Source organism: Eretmochelys imbricata, chromosome 12 (assembly GCF_965152235.1).
Source record: "Eretmochelys imbricata isolate rEreImb1 chromosome 12, rEreImb1.hap1, whole genome shotgun sequence".
In the NCBI taxonomy this organism is placed as follows: Eukaryota; Metazoa; Chordata; order Testudines; family Cheloniidae; genus Eretmochelys; species Eretmochelys imbricata.
Window position 1 is genome coordinate 38031194 of NC_135583.1, and position 22582 is coordinate 38053775.

General features: G+C 47.3%; 1 protein-coding gene across 1 annotated transcript in view; it reads right to left on the reverse strand.

Annotated features, from left to right (window-relative positions):
* Window positions 1-22582, reverse strand: part of SLC7A5 (solute carrier family 7 member 5) — a 61014-nt gene that overhangs the window by 1142 nt on the left and 37290 nt on the right. Inside the window, exons 3-9 of the mRNA XM_077831104.1 lie at window positions 12097-12202; window positions 10941-10985; window positions 9292-9415; window positions 8030-8133; window positions 6571-6667; window positions 4950-5099; window positions 2666-2843 (exon numbers count right to left, since the gene is read on the reverse strand). Coding sequence (XP_077687230.1) covers window positions 2666-2843; window positions 4950-5099; window positions 6571-6667; window positions 8030-8133; window positions 9292-9415; window positions 10941-10985; window positions 12097-12202 — 804 coding nt within the window. The remainder of the gene's footprint in view (window positions 1-2665; window positions 2844-4949; window positions 5100-6570; window positions 6668-8029; window positions 8134-9291; window positions 9416-10940; window positions 10986-12096; window positions 12203-22582) is intronic.

The window sequence follows — 22582 nt, forward strand, 5'->3', positions numbered from 1 at the left end:
CTGTTCCTGAAAAATGCTACTTTAGCTTATACATGTTAAAAGTTTTAAACAAACAATTTAATACTGTACACAGCAGTGATGATTGTGAAGCTTGGTTCAGGTGGTGGAGTCAAAGGGTGGAAGAGGGCAGGATATTTCCCAAGGAATGCCTTACTGCTAAATGATGAACTAGCACTTGGCTGAGCCCTCAAGGGTTAACAAATGGTTGTTAATGTAGCCTCACACTCTACAAGGCAGCACAAATGGAGGGAGGAAACACAGCATGGCAGAGAGAGACAAAGACACACACTGTGTGTGTGAGAGAGAGAGAGATATGCATTGGCCCTTTAAGTAGGCTGACCCCACTCTAAGTACATTGCCTTTTTAAGTAGATCAGCAAGTTGAGACAGCTGCCGCTGCCAGCAAGCTCCGTCCTCAGCCCTGTCATGCCCCCCCCCGCTCTGTGGAGATGGGGTACAGGAGTGGGGGAGGGGAGGGGGACACCCTGACATCAGCACCCCTCTTTCCCCCCTCTCTGAACAGCAAGCAGGAGGCTCCCAGGAGCAGCTCCAAGGCAGGGGGCAGGAGCAGCACATGGCAGTGGGGGGGAGGGACAGCTGAACTGCCCGGCAATTGATAGCCTGCTGGGCAGGTGCACAGTGAACTTAGGGGGGCTGCCAGTCCACTCTGGTTCCAAGCCCCCACCAGCTCGCTCCAACGGGCTGCTCTTTCTGCAAGCAGTGGACAAAGCAGGCGGCTGCCAAACAGCATTATAAGGGAGCATTGCGCAACTTTAAACGAGCATGTTCCCTAATTGATCAGCGACATAACAACAAAACAACGTTAACCGGGACGACGTTAAGTGAGGAGTTACTGTACCAAGGCCATACGCTGCCTCAGTCCTTACCCACGACTTCCATCTGAAACAGCAAGAGTTTGTGCATAGAATAAGGGTAAAAATTAACCCGATGGTGGTGTCAGAGTATGTGTATTGACTACGTGTACATTTCTAAATCCAGTCTTATGCCTGCATGCTCATGGGAATTATCAGTTATTACTGAACATATGTGCACATGCCATTTAACACCTGTGCATATAAGTAAGGCCCAGATTTCAGAACTGTACATGCAGTTACTGCGGAGTCAGAGCAACGGTGCCTACACGTTGTGAGACAGCATTTTTGCTTGCATGGTTCTGAGTATCTGATCCTGTTCATGCATTTTCCTTAAGAACACAGCGATGTTGCACTGTCACAAGCAACCAACACGAGAGCAAATCAGAATGTGCAGCCCAGTGCTGTGCTTATACACAACTGTGCAACAACAAAAGAGGGGGGCACATGCACAGTGGAGCGGGGAGGAAATTTAATTAGGAAACATTTCAACTGCAAACTTATGAGGGGGGTATAAATTTAAGATTTTTTTTTTTTTAAATCATATGTTACCTTGACAGTGCCTTTTTAAAGTGTGTTTCAAATGGTTCTGTGCCCTCACTGCTACACTGAGTGTTCCCTGCACATGAGACAATCTTGGCAGATACAATTAATAGGGATTCTCTTGAGCTGGATCTGATCAGATTATCTACAGCATATTAATACATATGCGGGCATAAGGCTCATGTATGCCTAATTAGACACTTGTCAGATTTCTTATTTTGTGTTCTTGGACTCTTTCTCTATTCTCTGCTTAAAAGCCTGTCAATTAATATGCTAATTTGCAACTCAGTCGCTGTGGAAATAGTTTTACCCAGACCGAAGCCTGATACTTAGAATTAAAATAAATAAATAAATAAATAAAGTCCCGAGCACTGTTAAAAAGTACTTTTCTTGTTAATAGAAAGCACATAGATAAAGTCTGGCATTTCTGCTTGTGTGCTTTTCTAGGTCAGCCAGCTGTATTAGAGTCTCAGACAGATGGTGGAGTTTAGTTACTTAGACAACACAGCTTGACTTTCTTGAATCAGTTGTTCAGACAGAGAGATTAGGTGGTGCCAGGCAGAGAGCTCTCCCTCCCTGAACACTCGCTGTGGTGTAGACTTTGACAGCTGAGACACACCTATCTTACATGAACACCTTACAAATAAAGCTCCCAAGAGAATCTACCAGGATATTGTCCATTCCCTGGCTGTGCTGTCTTACGCTGATGGTAGGGAGGGCATTGACTGGACCAGGACTGGTCTCCCTTGGCTATGTGAAACAGACAACATGTTGGGGGCTAATTCTGATCTCACCTCCATTAGAATTAGCCTCTCTGCACTCAGATTTTTACACTGTATCTCCATCCCCCTTCCCAGCTCACCCAGCAGGATATTTTCCTCTGCTAATAAAGCTACGACACTGCAGCTCTTCGGGTGGCAAAGAAAGGCAGCCTCCACAGCTCGCTGGAGATTTATGTCCTAACCCATCATTTCCCTGTTTGCGGGGGGTGGGGGACGGAGCGAGCTTCCTGTGTTTGGTCTGCGATTTGCCATGACAACAGGTGGACTATCATTCTGGGTGCCTGGCGCACAAGCTGACCAACCCATTACCAGCTGGATTGTTTAACAGAAACCCATTATAGGCCTTTGCAATATGAATTACAGCCAATGCTACCTGCCTTAGCATGCTTAGTAAGAAGTGAATCACCATCTATGGAGCCAAAGCCAAAGGTGCACCCTGCAAAGGCTGACGGCTGTGGCTATAACTTACAGATGCTTTGGAGGATCCACTTGGGTTTGTTTTTCCACCAAACCCCAAAGAAGTAAACGGGGATCCCACTGAGGATGATAGCAAAGCCGATAGCACATTCCACTGGTGTCATCCAGAAGGAGACCACGATCAGGAATAAGCAGGCCAGGGTGAAGAAAATGGGCAGCAAGAGGTTAACCTGGACACAGGAAACAAGAAAGGGGTGGGAAGTTAGTCCAGGAGAATCGGAAACAGAGGCCAGTTACTCACAATTGAAGTTTATGTCCCTACAATGTGTGTGCCTGGTTTTGACCTGGGAGGGGAAGTGTTTGGATTCTGAGACGGACCCTGTGCAGATCATACCCCTGACTGCTCACAACTGTGAATGAGAGGTTGTGGATTTTTAGTTTCCCATGGGAGGATAGGATGCTCTTCATCCATCAGTTGTGGCAACACCCTGGATAGCTAGAAGTATTATCACCCCTGGTTTACAGAGGACATAAATAGGGCACTTGGAAGACTGGCCTGACTTCTGGCCCCTTTCTTCCCTGGCAGAGGTGCCTGGTTTCTAATCTTAGATGAGGAACTTTCTGGACTCCACTCACATCTGCGTCTGAGCTCTTAAGGGGTATAGTAGAGGGACCTGGGCCCACCCTCTCTATCTGGTCCCAGCCCACGGTCCTCTGTGAAGCAACACTGGCAGGTTCCTCTGGCAGAGAGTCTAAGTCCACTGATCTGAGCTACTTCCTACTGATGTCCCTTCAGTTTGAGGTGTGGCCCTTATTGTCCAGTCTGTAGTGACTCATCTGGAGTAGCCCGCAGGCCATCAGTGGCATCCTACCACGGCCTCAGGTCCCTCTGGGTGTGGGTGGATATAAGTGTAGAAGGGGCCTACCCTCACAATGTCCTTCCAGTCAAATAGTACAGTTTACTCAGTGCTGGGTGCTTGCCAGTCTTCTCAACGGTCTCTCTCGGTCAGGGACACAGTGCTGCTCCCTGGCGGCTGTCCCGGCCATCAGACTTGTAGTGATGCTCCCCTCACAGAGGGGGGCAGAGCGACCTTCTGCCTCTTCGCCAGTCACCCTGAACTGAACCAGCTTCTCTCCTTTCCTTCCCTCTCCAGTCCTAGAGCTGGCTGCAGGTACAGATGCATGGGGCTAGCAGGTCCCACAGGCTCTCATTAACCCTTTACTGCTGGTGTGACATTTCTCTGCTCCATCACAAAGAGGTGAAGTGACTTGCCTAAAGCCACACAGCAAATCCCTGATACACCTGGAACTGGAACCCAGGAGTTCTTGGCTCTCAGTCCCACACTCAGTCCATCCATTATATATAAAACTATAGAGTATCTCAACTAACAGTCCCGAATGCAGCAGTATGACTAATGTGAGCTGTAGTGATTTAGGTCGTTGCTTTAGAACACCACAGGACTCTTAAAATAAGGGAGCAGACCCCAGCTTTCAGCAGGGAAGCCACTTGCTAAGAGCCATCTTGGGAGCATTGATCTGGGAAGGTCTGGAACGTTTGTTGCTTTTTGGCTGTTGGCGGCTTGGTGGGGATTTGAGTGCACTCAGAAGATGACGGCAGAGAATGCCTTTGAGAAGGGCTGACTGACTCCAGTGCTTGACATGATCTTGGCCTCAAACCAGATGGGCCCATTGTGCTGCCAGGGTGGCCGAGGACAAATCAAATAAAAGTTCTCTTCCCTGTAGCTTGTTTTTTAAACAAATATTTTTAAGTCAATTTCACGCTGGTACAAAGCGTTTGATTGAGAGCCACACGGGCTGACGTCCTTTACTAATAATCCCCAGAGCAGGTTTAGCACGGAGAGCTTTCCTGTGTGCTGCCCTGCCAAGGTACCTCACCCCTGACACGGAGGGAATTTCCACGACCTGGGTGTCTCAGCCCTGCGCCTCTATACCGATGAGGGAGCCAATGAGATGGAGTTTTGTGCAATGTGGATTCCCACCTACCAGGAACCAGTCGACACCAGACACTCATTTCACACAGGCCTCTATTCATTCACATCGAACTTGGCTTGCTCTAAAGTTGCACCTCTGCACAGTAAAGCAGCTGGATCTTCCACTCCTCCCTACACAGATTTTCTCACCCTTACTGCTGAGGGGGAAATTTCTATACATGGAAGTCACATCCTAGAACACAAAAGAACTGCCCCTCTCCCGGAAGTGCCACCATAAAGCCTCCACTCCCACCACCTTCCCACTAGCATCACAGAACCCTGAGCACGGAGGGGGAAGCTCTGTGTCTGCAGGGCTCCCCACTACGCCGCCAACACCATCCTCACCTTGATGGGCCTTTCCAGCTCTGGCTTCTTGTAGCGGAGCCATATCATGCCAACGATGGCCAGAGCCACACAGAGCCAGTTGAAGAAGCTGAAGAAGTTGATGACGGAGAAGATGTCATTGGAGAAGGCGTAGAGCACGGTCATGAAGCACTGCGGCCAGAAACAGAAGTCATGAGCAAAGGGACAGGCAGGGGAGAACACCACACGCTACCAAAGACAAGTGTCTGAGAGCAATTGCCTACCATCCAAGAGCAGTGAAGGATTTCCAGGCATACGCAGAAGAGGTGGCTTAATTTTTACTAATTTAACCAAGTCTGATCACTGCATGGAATTATTTCAAAGTGAAACTTGCAATCCAGGGGTCTACTATGAGGTTGAGGGCCACATAAACAAAACACAGGAAAAAGGAAGGGTGGGTTTTTTGAGGATGAAAAGGAGGGGAACTTTCTTAGTGCTTAGCAAACCAAGGGTCTGAACGAGTCAGACGGAATCAGCCACATTAGGAACAAGGAGGACCTATGGAACATTTCCCCACACAGCTCTGCTGAATGCACCTCCATTCTGACACGTGCTACCCCCTGTATTCCCAGCCTGAGTGCCCTCTGTGCGGCTCACCCAATGCATTTCAATCACGACCAGCAGGGCACAGTGCTCTTGCAGTCCTTGATCCCTGCCACAGCTGTACCAGTGCCCCCAAATCCAGTCCTGCAGCACCTGCTGCTCTTTCTGTCTTGGCATGTGCTCTGTGGGGGCCCCCAGTCATGACATCCCCTGCTCCTCCCCCCTCAGCTATTCCCATTGTAGACAGAGAATTTGAAGTGCAGTCAGTCTGACAAGGATGAGTGAGGTGGGATTGAGCTGAAACATGGACTGGATGATTCAGCAGGGATCTCCACTAAACTAACTGAATCTGTGACCATGTGATATTCTATCTGCTCTTCACTTCCTCTTTCACCCAGCCACGCTTCCTCCCAAAGGTTTTTATTTTGAAGTGCAGAGACGCCCACAAAGACTGTAACTACAGCCACTGTTCTACAGCTGTGGGTGCTCTGAGAGCGTCAGGGAACATCCGGAGAACGCAGATCAGCCAGAGGAAAATTGTGGCACCAAAGTGACACACATTTTCCCCAGGGGCCACCCATGGCTTTTCAATTTACTGGGGCTGGTGGCAGTCTGGATTCTCTGCTGCAAAACTTCTCCCCTCCCGCAAGTTCCTAGAACTGTGACTTAACGTACAGTGGTAACAGCTGACATTAATTTACATGCTAAGAAACAGCATATAGCCTCATCAGTGTTGCCTGGCATTTCAGCTTCCTGTGTAGTTCTGCGGTCCCACTAGGAGATCCTCACCCCATGCGCTTCATTAAACCTAGAAGGCAGGTGGGGCCTGGGAGGACTACTCCCTATGGCATACTGGCACAAGGAGAAGGAGGAGGTTCACCTTCCACTGGGACAACAAACAGTAATTGCTTATTTGGGTTCAGTGGAGTATCCCACAGTCATTTTCCTGCCACCCCAGGAGGGGCAGGCACTGATGGATCTTGGCTTGCTCCACCTTCTTGACTGGTTGCGTTCTCTCTGCCACGCGTCACCTTAATCTGAAAGCCCACAGGACACTTACTGTGAAGATAAGAGATGGCACTGGAGTGAGAAGCTTGGGGTGAATCATGGACAGGACAGAGGGCAGGTGACCCTCCCGGGATCCCACGAAGAACAGCCTGAGGGCAACAGAGCAGTTAGTCCACCTGGCACAAGTGTTGGCAGTCACTCACTCAGTCCAGGTTTGCATTCAGTACAAAACACGGTACAACAGCGTGACAGAAGCATAGGCGTTTTGGAGTGAGCCAGGCTGAAATGACACTCTGAACCAACCTCTAGTAGGTAAGTATTTCCACACTAGTGGTGCACTGCTATTCCAAGTGGCAATTTTGTGCCACTTGAGCTCCCCACCCCAGCTATTAATTATTTGCGTTAGAGTGGCACCAGTTGAGAGCAGGGCCTCAACGTGCAGCTTGCCCTCTACATCGAGAAGGCAGAGTGTGGGAGGAAGAAAGTATTATCTCATCTCCATTTTACAGACGGGGAACCAAATCAGAGTGATTAAGGGCCTTACTGCAGGTCACACAGGGACTCTGTGGCACAGCCGAGACCTGAACCTGGCTCTCCTGGGTGTCAGTCCATTCCCATCCTCTCTCCTCTTTTTGGGGAATCCTCAGTCTTTGTCTTTGAGGCTTTATAAGCATCTGGGTTTACATTAAAAATGCTTTCTTGAGCACTGCTGTTAAAGTCCAAGTCTGTATTTATTAGGGGGACCTGACAGCAAGTGTGAAAAATCGGGATGGGGTGGGAGGTAATAGGCACCGAATATCGGGACTGTCCCTATAAGATCGGGACATCTGGTCACCCTGCTATTTATTTAGTCTGCAGCCGAAGACACCCAATGACTTCAACAGGATTTTGTCCAAAGACTGCGAGACTAAGGCCTCCGCAAGGACCTGGGATTTGGCCTTTGGATGCTATTTAAGGCAACGATACTCCGCTCACGAGCCACGAGTGGCTCTTTACTGTGGCCCCTGCAACCCTCTGCAGCACATGATCTTAAACCACAGTGTGATCTAAGTTGTTAACCAATCAGGATACTTTTACTGTGTTATCAATCAACCGCAGCGGATAAAATAATACTTGGCCCGTCATTTTGCTCTGAGGATTACATTTATTTATTTTTACAGGCAGCGTGCCTAACCGGTCTTCATTTGGAGCTGTCCTCACAGGAGCGTAGATATAGATAGATACATTATACATTTTAAATGAAACACGGAATTCACACGGCTGTGGCTCTTTGGGGTAATGTGGTTCGCTAATTTGGCTCCTCAGGCACTGAGGTTTGAGTATCACTGATTTAAGGCCTTACAGAAAAAATGATCATTCTCCCTCCTTACATAGTGTACGGACCCTTCCCTCTCTGCATCTGTCCAGCGCAGAACCTCAGAGACCTTGCTCCTGTGAGGACAGCTCCAAACAAAGACAGGTTAGGCACAGTGCCTGTAAATGGGATCTGCAGTACTGAGCAAAAAACATACCGAGAAGAAGTGAAGAGGGATCCATTGACAGACCCAAAACACGATAAGCCAACGAAGATGGGTATGATCCAAGACATCATGCCAAGGTGATAGTTCCCAAAGTCCTAGAAGGAAGCAACATTCCATCAGCAACTTGCCTACAGGGACTTGTATCTATTTACCCAGACAAGTTTTTAACATATAAAATGCCCCATTCAGGTTGACTGTACACACACAGACTACTGAAGATTTTTCATACTGTTTTTTTCACATGCCCAAAACATTTTACGGAATTACATGATAGACAGAAGGCACTTCCCTGACATGCAACCATCTCTGGGGCAGAACATGACATCCATTAGAACAGCTTCAGCAACACCACACAATGGTTTAGGACAGAAAGTCTGGGAAAATACTGGATCCAGCTGCAACAGCAGGAGGATTCAGATATGCAAAATGTCAATTTAGTCCAGGACACTGGAGCAGACACCCCTGTTTTGGCAGGAAGTGCCATGTTCTCTTTAATGAGTCTCAGTTTTACATCTCAGCCTGATTCATCTCAGTATTGCTCCAATTTTATGCCAGTGCAATTCCGCTATTTTAGTGGAGTCACGTCAGCATAAACCTGGAGTAATGCAACCAGAGCTGGTATCTCTAGCAGCCACGGCACCACAAAGCACCGTGCTGGTGTCTGGGTTCAACGTTACCCACAGGAGAGAATGCTGCCTGTTGAACTGCCAACACCAATTTATGCAGGGCTGGAGGGTCCCCCTCCAATACTGACCACACCCAGTCTTGCTTAGCTTCCAAGCTCACACAAAGCTGCACACTCTCCATAGGGCCAGGGAGCAGGATTTGTGTGGGTGCTTTAATTTTAACTATTAGAATAATGCTTATTTGTTTTTTAAAAAAAAATCAAGTACAGACTGACCCTTGGAGAGATTAGCCCGGTTCAATATTGACGGAGCGACCTTTTCCCATAAATGTCACACTCTGGTAACTGATCGGACAGTTACATGGCCAGTAGCCGGCAGCTAGGGTTATTTATGAACAACAATGCCATTTATTTCCCTCCCCCATCCTTGCTTATCGCTCTGATTAATCCAGCTCAGTGTCATGTGGGGACAACCCTTCCCCACCTCCCATCTACTGTCAAACATCAGCTTCTTGTAAGCAGCCAGGGTCAGTGTTGAATGAATGGGGAGATCCACCTAGAGATAGCACGAGGGATTCAGGCAGCGTAGAGAAATAGATAAGAGCGTTTTTGATGTGACTCATCTTACCACGGCCACGGCTTCAGACGACAGCATTTGTTCTGTTGACAGGGTAGTGAAGTAAGCCAAGTTCGTCAACACGTAAACTAAGGTGACTATGGGCAGTGAAATGATGATGGCTAGAGGCAGGTTTCTGGGAGGAAGAGGGAAATCATAAAGTATTAGGATCTGGGGCTCTGAAGATCAGTTGGAGACATAATTCAAGAGGCAGCATGCTAGGGAGAGATGCTGCTGTTGCAGAGACCAGCCTTTCTCAATAGGTTTTTGCATTGGCTTAAAGACTGCCCAATTTATTCCGCTTTTCTTTGGTCTTGCAGAGGGTCCAATCTGGACTCCGTCCTCCTTGGAGAAGTTGGGGAGAAAATTCCAAAAATAGAAGTAGCCCAGCCTGGGGGCTGGGAGGCAGCAGGAGATGGACTCTTGGGGAGAAGACAGTTTGTGAGTGGACTCTGGCTGAGCAAATGGTTCTTGGGTTCAATGCACAGACTTTCATTTCAAAAGAGCTGACATGGGCCTCCTGCCAGATACCAATGTTAGAACACGCACAACAGTCTGCTGGCCCGAGGATAAGCACTTGTGCTTGTGGCTGTCTAGCAAGGAGACGGGAAGATCAGGGCTATAGCTGGCAGTCACCAGAAAGCTGGCTGGACCCCTGCAGCCCATGGGAACCACGTTCAGCTGTAACCTAAACAAATCCTCAAAGAGAAGCTGGTGTGAAGGCAGATTTGCCCTTCCTGATAGGCTAACTTAGTTTGTGCACACTAATTTAAAAAGGAAATCCTTCTTAATGCAGCAGACAATCTGCCTGTGGAGCTCAAAGCTGCAGGAGGTCAGGGAGTCAGAGTGGCTGCATTCGGAAAGGGAGTGGACAATTACCGCCCACAAAAACATGTGTAATTACACATGTCAAGGAAAGGGTAAATGAATCTCATGCTTCGCAGCATGCTGATCACCACAGGGGTCAGGAATTGGCCTAAAGTGCAGCCAGCGGTGCCGCTGGCAATCACGCACGGTTTGCACCTCCTTGCAGGCATCAGGGATTTGCCAGAGATGTTCTGCTCTGGCGAGATCAATCTCATGTTACCAGATCCCCTCATATAACCCTGACACAGACAAGCTATGGACAGAAAGGCCCATGCTTTGGGAGGAAAAAAAATGCAGAGGTCAAGTGTGCGTGGCAAACAGTAAAACTACATCCTGGCAAGCCCCCTGGCATTTTGGTGAAAATATATATTAGATATAATCATGAAATTGCAATAAAGCAACAAAGAAAACCCCCTTCTGCCAGCAAATCACAACTGTGAAGGAGCGGCTGCTGAGCCAGGCCAAGGAAATGGGACTTTCAAAAGAGACTAGAGGGGGAAGGTGGTTTAACAAGGGCTCCTCTTAGACAGAGATTTTCTTTTCCCCCCTCCCTGCAGAAAACCCCATCCTTTACTAACGAAGAGCAGTCTCATTATCTAGCATGCATCGCCCTCAGCAGAGGTTTTGTTTGCCCCCAAAGCGAGAGTTTGTTTTACATTCCCTGGGATGGCTAGTGACGACACTTGCTACACACAAAGGATGGCTTTACGTTAACGGATGGAAGTGGCATTTAGAGGGTGAACAGCTGGTGAGTTTCCCTCTCTAGCCAAGAGCTCACCATGTGGTGCACATACCTGTAAGGGTTTATCATCTCCTCAGTGACAAAATTCAAGTAATTCCTGCAATTTAAAAGACAATGGTAATTCTGGTTACAGAGATCAATGAAGTTAGACAAAGACTCCAACAGCCTAACCCTAACCTCAACATGCATACACAAGCCCCACTAGAGACACACAAACCAAAGCATGCTCTGCAAAACTGAGGGTGGCCGTGTCTCAAATCTATGGCACAAGGGCTGAGGCTACCTAAAAAACCTTCAAACAGAAGTGTTCTCTGCAAGTGTTCTCTGCAGGTCCCAGCATGCAATGCAACCAGCTTGCTTGGAATAAGACGGATCACTGCATGCCGGAGACTTATGGTCAGCTAGCAGCGCCTCTGTATTGCCAGAGGAGGGCCACAATCTGCCTTTATTTTTATTGCAAATAAAGAGAGCCCAGGTTTCTGGGAGCACACATGAGAGTGTGAAGGGATTAATGAAGAAACCTGTAGGAGCTTTGGCTTGGAGTTGTCAATTGGCAGACTGATGGGTCAGAACTGACAGCTGGTGGTCACAGCTGCTGGGCCCACGACCTCTACTTTGACCTTTGCTCCTACACAAGCCACTGGCACGGTTTTGCCAAAATCCAGCCAGTTTGAACCAATGGCCCATATAAGGCATATTACCTCTGAGTTCCTGCCCACAATGAGGGATGGAGCCTTCTCAAGCCCAGAGCATGTGATGAATCCTTTCTCCCATGCTGCCTTGGTTAGCTGGAATAGCCTTGCTGTCTCGCTGCACCTAATTGTCCCCTGACTCTTCAAATATCCTTCTCCGTGTGTGACAATTCTGGCCCACCCAGACAATCCCACCTTATTTAGTGTCTCTTGGTTTCCCTGGAGTTCGCTCACCATATAACCTGGGCATTTTACCAGGTTGCCCCTATACTTGCTCCCTGTTTTAAATACTGCCACTGAAACCACTTTCTTGTACTTGCACCCAGGGACTGGGGAGGGGCTGTAAGGATTGAGCATGAAACACACGAGACAAAAATGAAGCAATTGCACTGTTACCTTGGTGACGAGTAGAGCTAGACTAGAAGTTCTGGGCCGTGCCCTCCCTGCCAACTCTCTCAAAGAGCTGAAGACAAAGAACTAAACTACACTGCAATGAGTAATATGCCAGCATCTTACCAGCCTCCATAGGCAAAGAGACCGCTATACAAAGCCAGAACGATGTTCCCCACATCAACATTTGTGCCTTCGAAGGAGTGTTCAGGACTCAGGTTTGACACATCACCTACATAGGGACAACAAACAAACCAGGACAGAATATTAAGATGTGAGAAGCAGACAAAGGCTGAATCCCAGAGACTGTTGCAGGTTGACACAGACAGGAGTTAGGCAGCGAAATGGTCTGGCAACACCCGGGGACAAAAAAATCTGCCGATAGGGCATTAGTTGTGTTGATGCAAAGCAGGCTGCGTTTGTGTTAGAAAAGATGTAGACAGGTTTCTATTGGGTTCATCTCCTACTGCGTTACTCCAGTTTCACATTGTGTGATTCCACTGTACTAAAACTAGGATAAGTGAAATTAACAACTAACTACAGCAAGAGTTCTCACAACTTTCCCACAGCATGGATCATGCGAACAGAGAACACCTCCTAGACACCTCCCCTCCCATTCACCGCTGCACAACATCCCATCTGACAACGGCGACGATTGCTTACGTGGGAAAGTCACTTGAGGGAGCTAATGTATTTTTAGCTTCTTTTGATGCAAGTTAGCAAGCGGAAATCAGGAGATGAAAGCCCCATGAAAGCAGCCAGCTTTCCTAAGGGCACCTCTGAACACCTAATCCCCAGCACCAAAGCCCACATGCTGTTTCTCCTGGACTCACCACTGCTGGAACTTGGGCTACACGACAAGTGCTACAGCGGTGCAGCTGCACCGATGCTGTACCGCCCCGGCGAAGACGTTCTACGCTGACGGGAGAGCATCTCCTGCCAACATGGCGCCGGCTGGCCAGCGTGTAGGTCGCTGTAACTTGCATCTTTTTCACACCCCCGAGCGACGTAAATTAGACTGACTTAAGTGGTAGCGTAGACCTGCCCTAAGACACTTTATGTGCCAATAACAGAGGTTGGGGCCTTGATGCCATTGGCTAAATTCCAAGGGGAACAATTCTATCCTGCCTCCCTAAAGCTCCCCAGCCGTTTCAACCAAATAGGGGATCCTCGCTTATTCCCTGTCCTGAATGGTTGTGCAGCAATGCTGGGTGGCTGTTAAACAGCTGCTCCTTCCATCCCAGCGCTAGCTACATTTGAGCCGTGGTTGAAATGATTTCTGTATTATGCAGCTTGCAAAATGCTTTGGGATCCTTCTGGCTGAAAGATGCTCAAAAGACTTTGCTATTATATCATCCTTCCACCAAAGGCTGCTTTTTCTCGATAAAGACCTAGGATTTCTTCTAGTTCCACCAGTGACGCAATAAAGCAGCAGGTTATGGTATCCCCTTTGAATTGTGGGAAGGGAAGTCAGCTATCTTAGGGTCTAAATATCAAAGGTTCCTGTTATTTATCCACTATTGAATTAAAAAGCCATAAAAAAGAGGATTTGATTGTAAATTTACTGAAAGCCCTTCCAGCACACCCACAGGGGTTATTTGTTTTGCTTTAAATCTCTCCGAGGTTGTTTTGTTTCCTGCTGTTTGATCTGGAGCCTAAACCCAGACACCTCTCCTTCAATGAAACAAGTGCTCTCCTTTGTGAGGGAGGAAGACAGGGGAGCAGCACAGGATTTGTGAGGCACCTTAGCATCTGACCAGCTGGGTTGCCTCCCATGTGATTCCTCTTACAGCAGGGATCTGCACTAATCACACAGGCAACTGTTATCACATGGCAATCAGCAGCGCTCTGGGTTAACCCTTCTCCCTTTGGAAGGCTACATTCCACAGATTCATATCAGAGAAGGAAGAAAAGGGGTATTAAAAGCCAAGGCACCACTTTTTGCTTGCGCTGCAAAATTTCAGCTCCCACGCACCATCACGTTTACCCAGGCTGGCTAGAAAAGGAACACACAAAATAAAGCCGGGTGACAAGGAGACTGCTAGAATCTAGCACATTTTCATCCAGTAGCACTTTCTATCAATGAAAAAGGACAACTTTCCCCGGCAATATGATGAGTCTGAGCTGGTTTGCTGGGGTGGGCTCTAAGTAAGTGCCAATGGGAGTTACCCAACTCAATGGCCTGTTTTGATATTCGTCCCTTCCACCTGACCCAATGCCTTTCATCCCACATGGTCTCTCCTTCACTGTCTGTCTCTGCCCTGCTGCCACTGCTCCCTCACCTTCAGCTGGGTTAAACCAATTAAGCCTTTAGCAGGCCCCTAGTGCCAGCAGCAAGTTGTGCCCCCCATTCTCTGAGTCTGCTCCTGCTGAGACCCGTGCTCTGATCGGGACACCTCCTGCACGCTGTGCTTACCATTACGTGTTCCTCTGAATCACACGAGGGAGTCAGAGTTGGCTAAGGAAGCTAGGGCCAAGTGGCTCTCTATCAGATACTCACACAATTCAGAATTGCCACCAGCAAAGCAGATTCTTCCTTTTGTAAGGAGCGTGGTTGCTTGCATGGTGAGAGTATACAGAACAACGAGATCTCTACACATGAAAGAAATCAAATAATCCTGGGCCTGATCTCGGGACAAGAACTTGTCAACCCTCAAAGCGATAACTGGAAATTCTTAAGCAATTAACAGAATAAATAAATAATTGATAGATCAGGCTACACTGCAACCTACTCAAGTGCACGTTTCTTTACACCCCAGAACCTTGCCAAGGACACTGAGTTGATTACCGCGGAAGGACTGTTATACTGATAACAGACTGTTCAGGGCTCCAGCACTTCTTTATTCCCCAACAGTCCATAGATCTCGGTCTGCCTTTCCCCCGGCTGCAGCACACAGTAACTGTCTGTTACCAAGGCCAAGCAGAGCTGCAACTCACAAGGTAGTGGCCAGGAGCACAGAATCCCTGAGTCGCCAGCCAGAAATCTGTGCTGCCAATGCAGGAAATATCCCCCAGCTGGGAACTTTATAGCTTCTGTGCAAAGAGGGTTTGTATAGTTTTAATCCGGATTCGGTGCTGTGTTGCGCTTCACAGATGCCTTGGCTTGGTGTCAGGGAGGTTGGCTGCCTCTTCAGGGCACATGATCAAATAGAAGTGAAATGAGCCACAGAATATGTGCTACAGAAGCAGTGTTTAAGCACCACAGGAAAAATAAAGCATAACTTTTCATTATTCCTTGGTTGGGCTGTGTGGGTGTTGGGGTGGGTGAACGGATAGGACATAACACACACACACCCCTGCACTTGCCATAGCATGTACCTAGCCCATGCCTTTGCATCACCGAGCTGCTAGTCAGCAGGGATGGAGTCAAATAATAGCTGTGTAGACGTTGCGGCATGGGCTGGAGCTCAGGCTTTGAAGCCTAGGGAGTGGGGTGGGCTTCAGAGCCCAAGCTCAAGGCTGATCCACAACTTCAAAGTGCCGTCCACACCAGTGATGGGCAACCTGCGGCCTGCATGCAGCCCATCAGGGTAATCTGACTGCGGGCCGCAAGACATTTTGTTTATGTTAACCGTCCGCAGGCAAAGCCCCCCCGCAGCTCCCAGTGGTCGCAGTTCGCTGTTCCCAGACAACAGGAGCTGCGGGAAGCGACAGGCCACAGGGACCAACCACTGGTCTACACAGTTATGTTTAGGGCGGTAGCGTGAGTGCAAGTCTGTCGACTGGGCTGGAAGGCTCGATTCCGCAGACTGCGTAGACGTGCCCTGAGTGGTTTAATGACAGAGCCTGCCTTCCCATTCAGTAGCAAACGTGCTCTGGAGGGCACACCCGCCAGAGCAGACATCTTCTTCCCACCCTGCACCGAAGTTCCATTTCCCCATATCAGGCAGGAGCGGCACATCCCTAGGGACATGCTTAACTGCACCAGGAAAGCCATATTTGTACAGACGCGGCAGCCACAGCGTTACACATTGTGGGACAATAAAGGTCACACCCCAGAAGTCAGTCCAGAAAGGTCTGCAAGTTATTTCTCCCCCACGGGCCAAGCCCTCAAAGCCTCACTGATGAGCCTGTCTGACTTCATCTGCCCGTCTTCAAACAAAGCCAAACAACATTTGCTAAAAAGGGCCCGGCATTTAAGCTGGAGATTCAGGGAATTCTGTTTGACACAGACAAGCATAGCATCTCCCACCCTTTTACCGCACGGCTCACAGTTAAAACTGCTACACGTGCTCAGGAATCTGTGCAAAGGTACCCGTTCGCAGCTCAGACTGCCAGGGCCCACACATGCTCAATGGTGTCCAATACGCCCACGGAGCAGGATGTTACTATACAGGTGTAGAACACCGGCTACAGTGCTCTGTTTATACCCACTTGCCCTTCCTTCCAGTTGATACTCCCTACTCAAAATACTGTCTGTTAAGAACACTGACCTCACCTCATAGCAACAAGTGGTATAAAGGCAACATCCTCGCTTCCCCCTGCACTCTGGTTTAACTGGGTTGTACAATTACACTCTGCTCACAAATTAACCACATTAAGGTAACGAGTTCTGACACAATCCCTATTTGACGCCTGTAATTGTACCTGTAACCTCTCTGCCACCTGGGGCCTTCGTACAGAAGGAATCTTTCATTCCACGTGCTGCATGTTCAGACCTTTTCTTGGAAAGCCCTCATAATCGTATCAGGTCATGTCCATTCCCGATTTAATAATGCAGGCTCTTCTATTGAGGTTAGGCAATTCATTGTAATTAAACCCGTATAGCTGGGCTAACTGGCAACGAGAGGGGAATGCAGCCATCGAAGTCGAAGGGTGAAGGGGAGCGATGCATGGTTTTCCAAGTGGGTCTAACTCAGTAATGAAACCGAGCAAAGGGAAACATACACTGGATGGTAGGGAAAGCTCCCAGTGACAAGAGCTACTCAGTTGGGGCAATGGTGGGAGCCCATCAACTGAGTCATTTAAAATAAGATGGGCTGAAGCATTAGTGGGCCTATTGTAGGGAAAGCCGTTCTATACTTGCCCCCGCAAGGCAATGGTTTAGATGGGACTCACATGGGTGTTGCTACCTTCTCATTTCTACAATCGGCCTATTCCTAGTGCTGCTGCCATACGTCTAGCCTTGCCTGCTCTTTGTATGACCACTGCAAGTGAAGGATCCTCATCTCTTCTCCTGAGGGGTGACCGAGCTTGAGAGACTCTATTTCTGGCTCTGAAGGCATGCGCTGGGGATTTCAGCAAGAGGCAGAGCTGCCTCGCTGCTTGTCAATCAGGACTCCTGGGTTCCATTCACGGCGCCTGCCACCGATTGGCGTGGCCTGGGGCAAGTCAGAGCACATTTCTGCATCTCAGCTCCCCCTTCTGTAAAATGTAATAACACTTCCCTCCCCCGAGCGCTGGGAGGGTTAGTTAGCTAATGTTCATAAAGTGCTATTATTAAATTATTATTAATAATCATCATCCTCAAGACCTGGAGGCCCAAAGGGCATTCTGGTTGCCAAATTCCTTCCCCTCTAAGTGCATCATTATCTTCATCACAGAGCTCTGGGCTCTCAGAGGAGTCCAGAGTAGGAAAGAACTACTTGTCCACTCCAGCTCTGCTCCTCTATAGGCTCATAAACTAGAAGGGGCAAAGGCTGCCTACCATCTGCCTTCCTAACCACTGCATCAAACCACTCATCTGGGTGTGACTCCTGCTAGATCAGGACCAAAATGGTATTCTCTTAGCCTCAGAAAACAACCTTCTTGATAGGTTATTGAAAGCTGCAAAGCCCAAGGAATCCATTTCAACAGCATCTTCCATACACCACCACCGCACACACCACTGTGTACACACAGCTTTGCTCCATTGTTTGTCTCCTTTGCATTTTGTTGCTACCAAGGAAGCATAATCAACCCCTTCCCCTGTGCAACCTGCTTCTGATTTCTTACAACTTTTGTATCCACCAGTGTGGAAGTTGCTCTTAAAAAATACAGAACTATTGGCTCCACACTTATGGGGCCATGTAGGCTGGGTGTCACAGGGCAAGCTTTCTTTGGGAATTAGAGAAAGCAAAGGTGGTGGTTAGAGATTTTAGGGAATGTATCAAGTTACTTCCATTTTTATCTTAGGTGCAGATGGGGTACTTCACAAATAACCCCCACCCCTTTCCCATTAGGGCAGGCTAATGGCAAAATGCAAACTCCAAACAGTCTAATGCATTCCCAGCCATTTCCCACATGCTTATTTTATTGAGCACAGCAGGTTTAATCCACATCCATAGAAACTGGTAGCGGAGTAGGGGGTGGAGTGTGGAGGGAAGCCAGCCAACTAAGGTCCTGAATAGGGACTGATTTAAGGCCAACCAGCTTGTTCTGTAACAGAACCAACGACCTTGGGGATGGCATAGCCACCTATCTGTTGCTTGTACTCAGTTTCCAGGATTGCAATTATCAGAAGCCACAGCCTTTAATCATAGCCCCATTTCAGTAAGAAGCTGTGGGGAAAGTACAGCGTAAACAAGAAAAGCTACCGATTGCATTGATCCATCAGTGGTCTGACCTGCTACTGCTACAGTCAAAGGCTGTTTGGAGGTAGACAGAGAAACCGTGCGGGTTGATGTGGAGGAAAAAAGAGCAAAATATGCAAGTTTTTAGTGCCATACAGTTAACAGTATTAGCACGGCTGTATTTTAAAAATGGAACCTTTAATCTGATTTGCTGTTTTGAATCTACCCTAGTGGTCAAAAGTAATTTTTCCTTGGCCAGTTTGCAATGAACTGGTGGGTCCCAAAGCTTAAACACCAACTTTGATGCAGCTAGGAGAAGGTAGTGCATTTTGGGTACCTGCAAATAAGCACCACTCAGCTTCTCAAATACAGACAGACAGATGAGCACCCTGAAGAGGTATACAGCCATAGGCACAAGTGTTTTGCCCATTTAGGGCTTGCAAACATGGTGTAGCCACGTGGTGGTGACGATGGATACACAGGGTGTAGTACACTGCCTATGATCGCTCCCTTCAAGCAACATTAAAATGTTGAGTCATCGCCTACACCCCCATTGCGGGACAGTCTTCCATGTGCACCACGCATAACTGCAATCACCACACACACAAACGGGCATTTGACCATACAGACCCTATGACTGGAAGAGAAATCACAGCAATTGTGCCAGTGTTTTTATGCATGTTAATTTTTTTGCACCGGCAACTGCACATGGGCAAAGTCTAGGGGGTCACTAATCCTGCCCTTAGTCACCAGGAGCTTTAACACAGCAGCTGGCAAGAACAAACTGGCTGGGTAAAAACTAATTATGCCTCCTTTCAAACTAGAGCATGCAAACTGTGCAACACATTAACCTGCCATGCCCACCTGACCTCAGGCAATTGGCAAGTGCCTGCATCAACTATGCCCACTTGGCCTCAGACGTTAGCATTCATCTTTGCTTGGAGATTAAATTGGTGGTTAGAGAGCAACAAGCCCATAAAGCAATCCTGCATAATTGTATTATTCACCCTCCAGTGTGAAATGCCTGATCAAGTCTTCAACCTGTGGCCAGCCCAATATGATTTAGAGCTGCGTAGAATACTGTCCGCTTTTCCAGACTCTCCATTCACTCTCCCATTTTGATACCTTCACCCACTTCTCTCTCTCTCTCTCTCTCTCACACACACACACACACACACACACACACACACACGATGACAAAGAGGAACGCTGAAGTTGATCTCGTAACAGCATTTTTCCATGAAACCTCAAGTGCTGGTAGAAAGTGACCGACTGACAGCCATGGAAACAGCCTCTCTTCTCATCATACCCACACAACTGGAATAGCATGGGCAACAACAGGGCAAGGTTTCCTTACCCCCATTCCCGTACATGCCTCAAGCGTGATCTGCAGGGCCAAATTCAAAAGATGAGAGGGGAGTTCAGTTTCCATAGCCCTTGGCCTCTCTGCTAAAGATCTGAAAGTGGGGGGAAAGCAGGAGGAAGTTGTGGCGCTGGGTGTTGCCATGTGAGCACCTGTCCACTAGATAGTTGCACTCTGACTCCCAAACTCATTCCAAACTGTCAGGAGTTTGCCACCATTAGATCTGCATAAGTGAGCTTCATGTCCAAGGTCTATGCCCCATTACTGGTCCCCTGAGCCAGCCAGCCAGCAGGCATTAGAAGAAAAATCTACTGACTGCTGTAACAATGTTAATTGTCTGCTGCTCTCTGAATGATTACGTAGAATTAACTCTGAGTATGGAGTGCAGGGAACATGGACAATGACAACACTTGTTCAATCTGTGGCCCTATGTATTGTCAGTATCTGTCCGCAGTTTATCTTCTGAGATCCTTCAAGCCTGAGATTTTGTTAAATTACCAGCCAAGCACTGCAAATTTCCCTGTCAATTCAACAGAATATTTCTTAGCTTCTCTTTCATGGGACTCCAGAACAAACCAGACCTCTATAACCTGACCAATCTTTGCTATTCACAAAGGTTTCTTCACTCCATCCCTTGGTCTCATTACAAATTTGTCCTGACAGGCTTTTTCAGTGCATTCAACTGCCATTATTGCCAGGAGAGTGGAAGAGAGTAAACTTTCCCTCCCTCAGATCTGTTCTAATCAGGGGATTTGTCACAAACAAGGCAATTTTCTTTTTCTCCTGCCATGGAATTAGCAAAATGAACCTCACTGAAGGAGGTAGATCAAAAGGGAACTTCCTAGCACAAAGGAAAGAGATTCAATTAAAAATAAAGATACATATACAAACACAAAGCCAAGATGTTGCCTTGCAACCGGAGTAGGTAGATAATATTTCTATTGGGCTTTTATGGATTTATTCTGTGCTGCTTTGCTTAGTCTCTGAAGGTTTGGCTCTTCAGTGCCTAACTCTTATTTTAAAAACAGTCCCACGTAGAGTGGGAAGTTTGCCAGGCACAATCGTTCTTTTAAAGACCGTTTTACCCTGATCAATGAACCAGTCCAAGAGGTGGGGGACCCAACAGTACAGGATTATATAGTTTGCATATAATTAAAGGAAAAAATGAGGTTTGGGGGCTAATCTAAACCCTCCATGGCAAATGTTTGAAATTCAGCCTACCTACGTCTGTCCTTAATTCACCCTGTGTCTGTTCAAAAGCTGCAGCTCTCTGTGTTAGGTCTCTGAGAACACAGTGAAGTGAGTTAAGAACAGAATGGAAGCCTTAATTCTCAGTATTGCCACCACAATTGATTTAAGGCAGTCACTTTGAGGCTCACAGGCAAATGATTTAAAACCAGAATTCAAGAATTTTTTAAACGTTGTGACCTAACAGAAATATGAATTTAATTACTCACCCTTCACACATGCACCCCTCCAAAAAAAATTGGTGAGAACAAGTTTTTGGTTTGGGTTTAAGCATGCCACAGCAGTGTCTGTAACCAAATATTGCAGCATTGGGCACAAGAACCAGAAATTGAATGTGACTCTTTTCACCGACCACTTTTTTTTTTTTTAACACATTGAATTAAATCACCCAGCGTCAATAGAAAAAAGGAAGTTAGGATTTTAAGAATGTTCAGTTTTAATAATTAAGAAATTTAAAAAAAAAAATTAAAATCTGGTTTTTGACTTTAGAATGTCCACTTCAGGTTTTCCACATCTAAATATACCAATGTATTCTTGTATGGTGCCACAGATTAAAAGTGCCAGCTTTAAAACTGCCCCAGTGAAGCTATTATATTTTTTCTTTAAACAAATCCCTACAGTCTGATTTCTTTAAGCAGGCCTTCAATAGAGCTATGGGTCTAAATGCAACAGCTGCAGAACTGCAACGGGAATAATCAGGATACAGTTTATGTGGCTCACTTCCTCGGAAAACTTTATGGCTTTATCAGATCAGATCCAAATCCAAGATCAGAAGGTAGTTCGCAGGCAGTCAAGGCCACCCCAATCCTCTTGGTTTCTCCCTTCAATTTTGCTCCAAAATACTCATCATCCATATACTAACTTTAATTGAAACCATAACAAATCAGAGGTAGACCCAGGAATATAATCCAAGAACCAGCTGCTGCAACTGGTTCCGTATGGTCAAAACCCTGAGCTCCACGGATGACTAGGCAGTCTTCCAGCCAAACAAATCTAGATGCAGACTCTAGCCCCAAGTGTTCAGACTCCCAGCACCTGTTCTAATTGCTAGATCACATTGCCTCTTCACTAGGCAATACCTGGCCAAAAAGCACCTCGACATGTTTGGAGAGAAGGTACTAAGTAAACATTAGCATAGAACTAGAAGAGAGAAAAAAGACAGTCTGTAGTAGCAGTGGAGGAAAAACAGGGGTCATATCTATATTAGAACGTTCTCTCCCTTTAACTATATTTATATAGTTTAAACTGGTACAGCATGGATGCAGTTGTGACCTATTCATGTACAGGAAGCAGAATAACTATACTGACATAAGATACCCTTATACTGGCATCAGTGTGCGACACCATGGCTCCCCAATATTCACCACTGTCATTAGGATATGTTTTGTACAAAGTATGCCTTGTGAGGTATCATTGTAAAAGTCTTGATCTGCTAGACATTAACCTCTCATTGAATTGTATGTGCTATCATCATATGTGAAGTTATGAAGTTTGGCTATGTAGGTGTTAC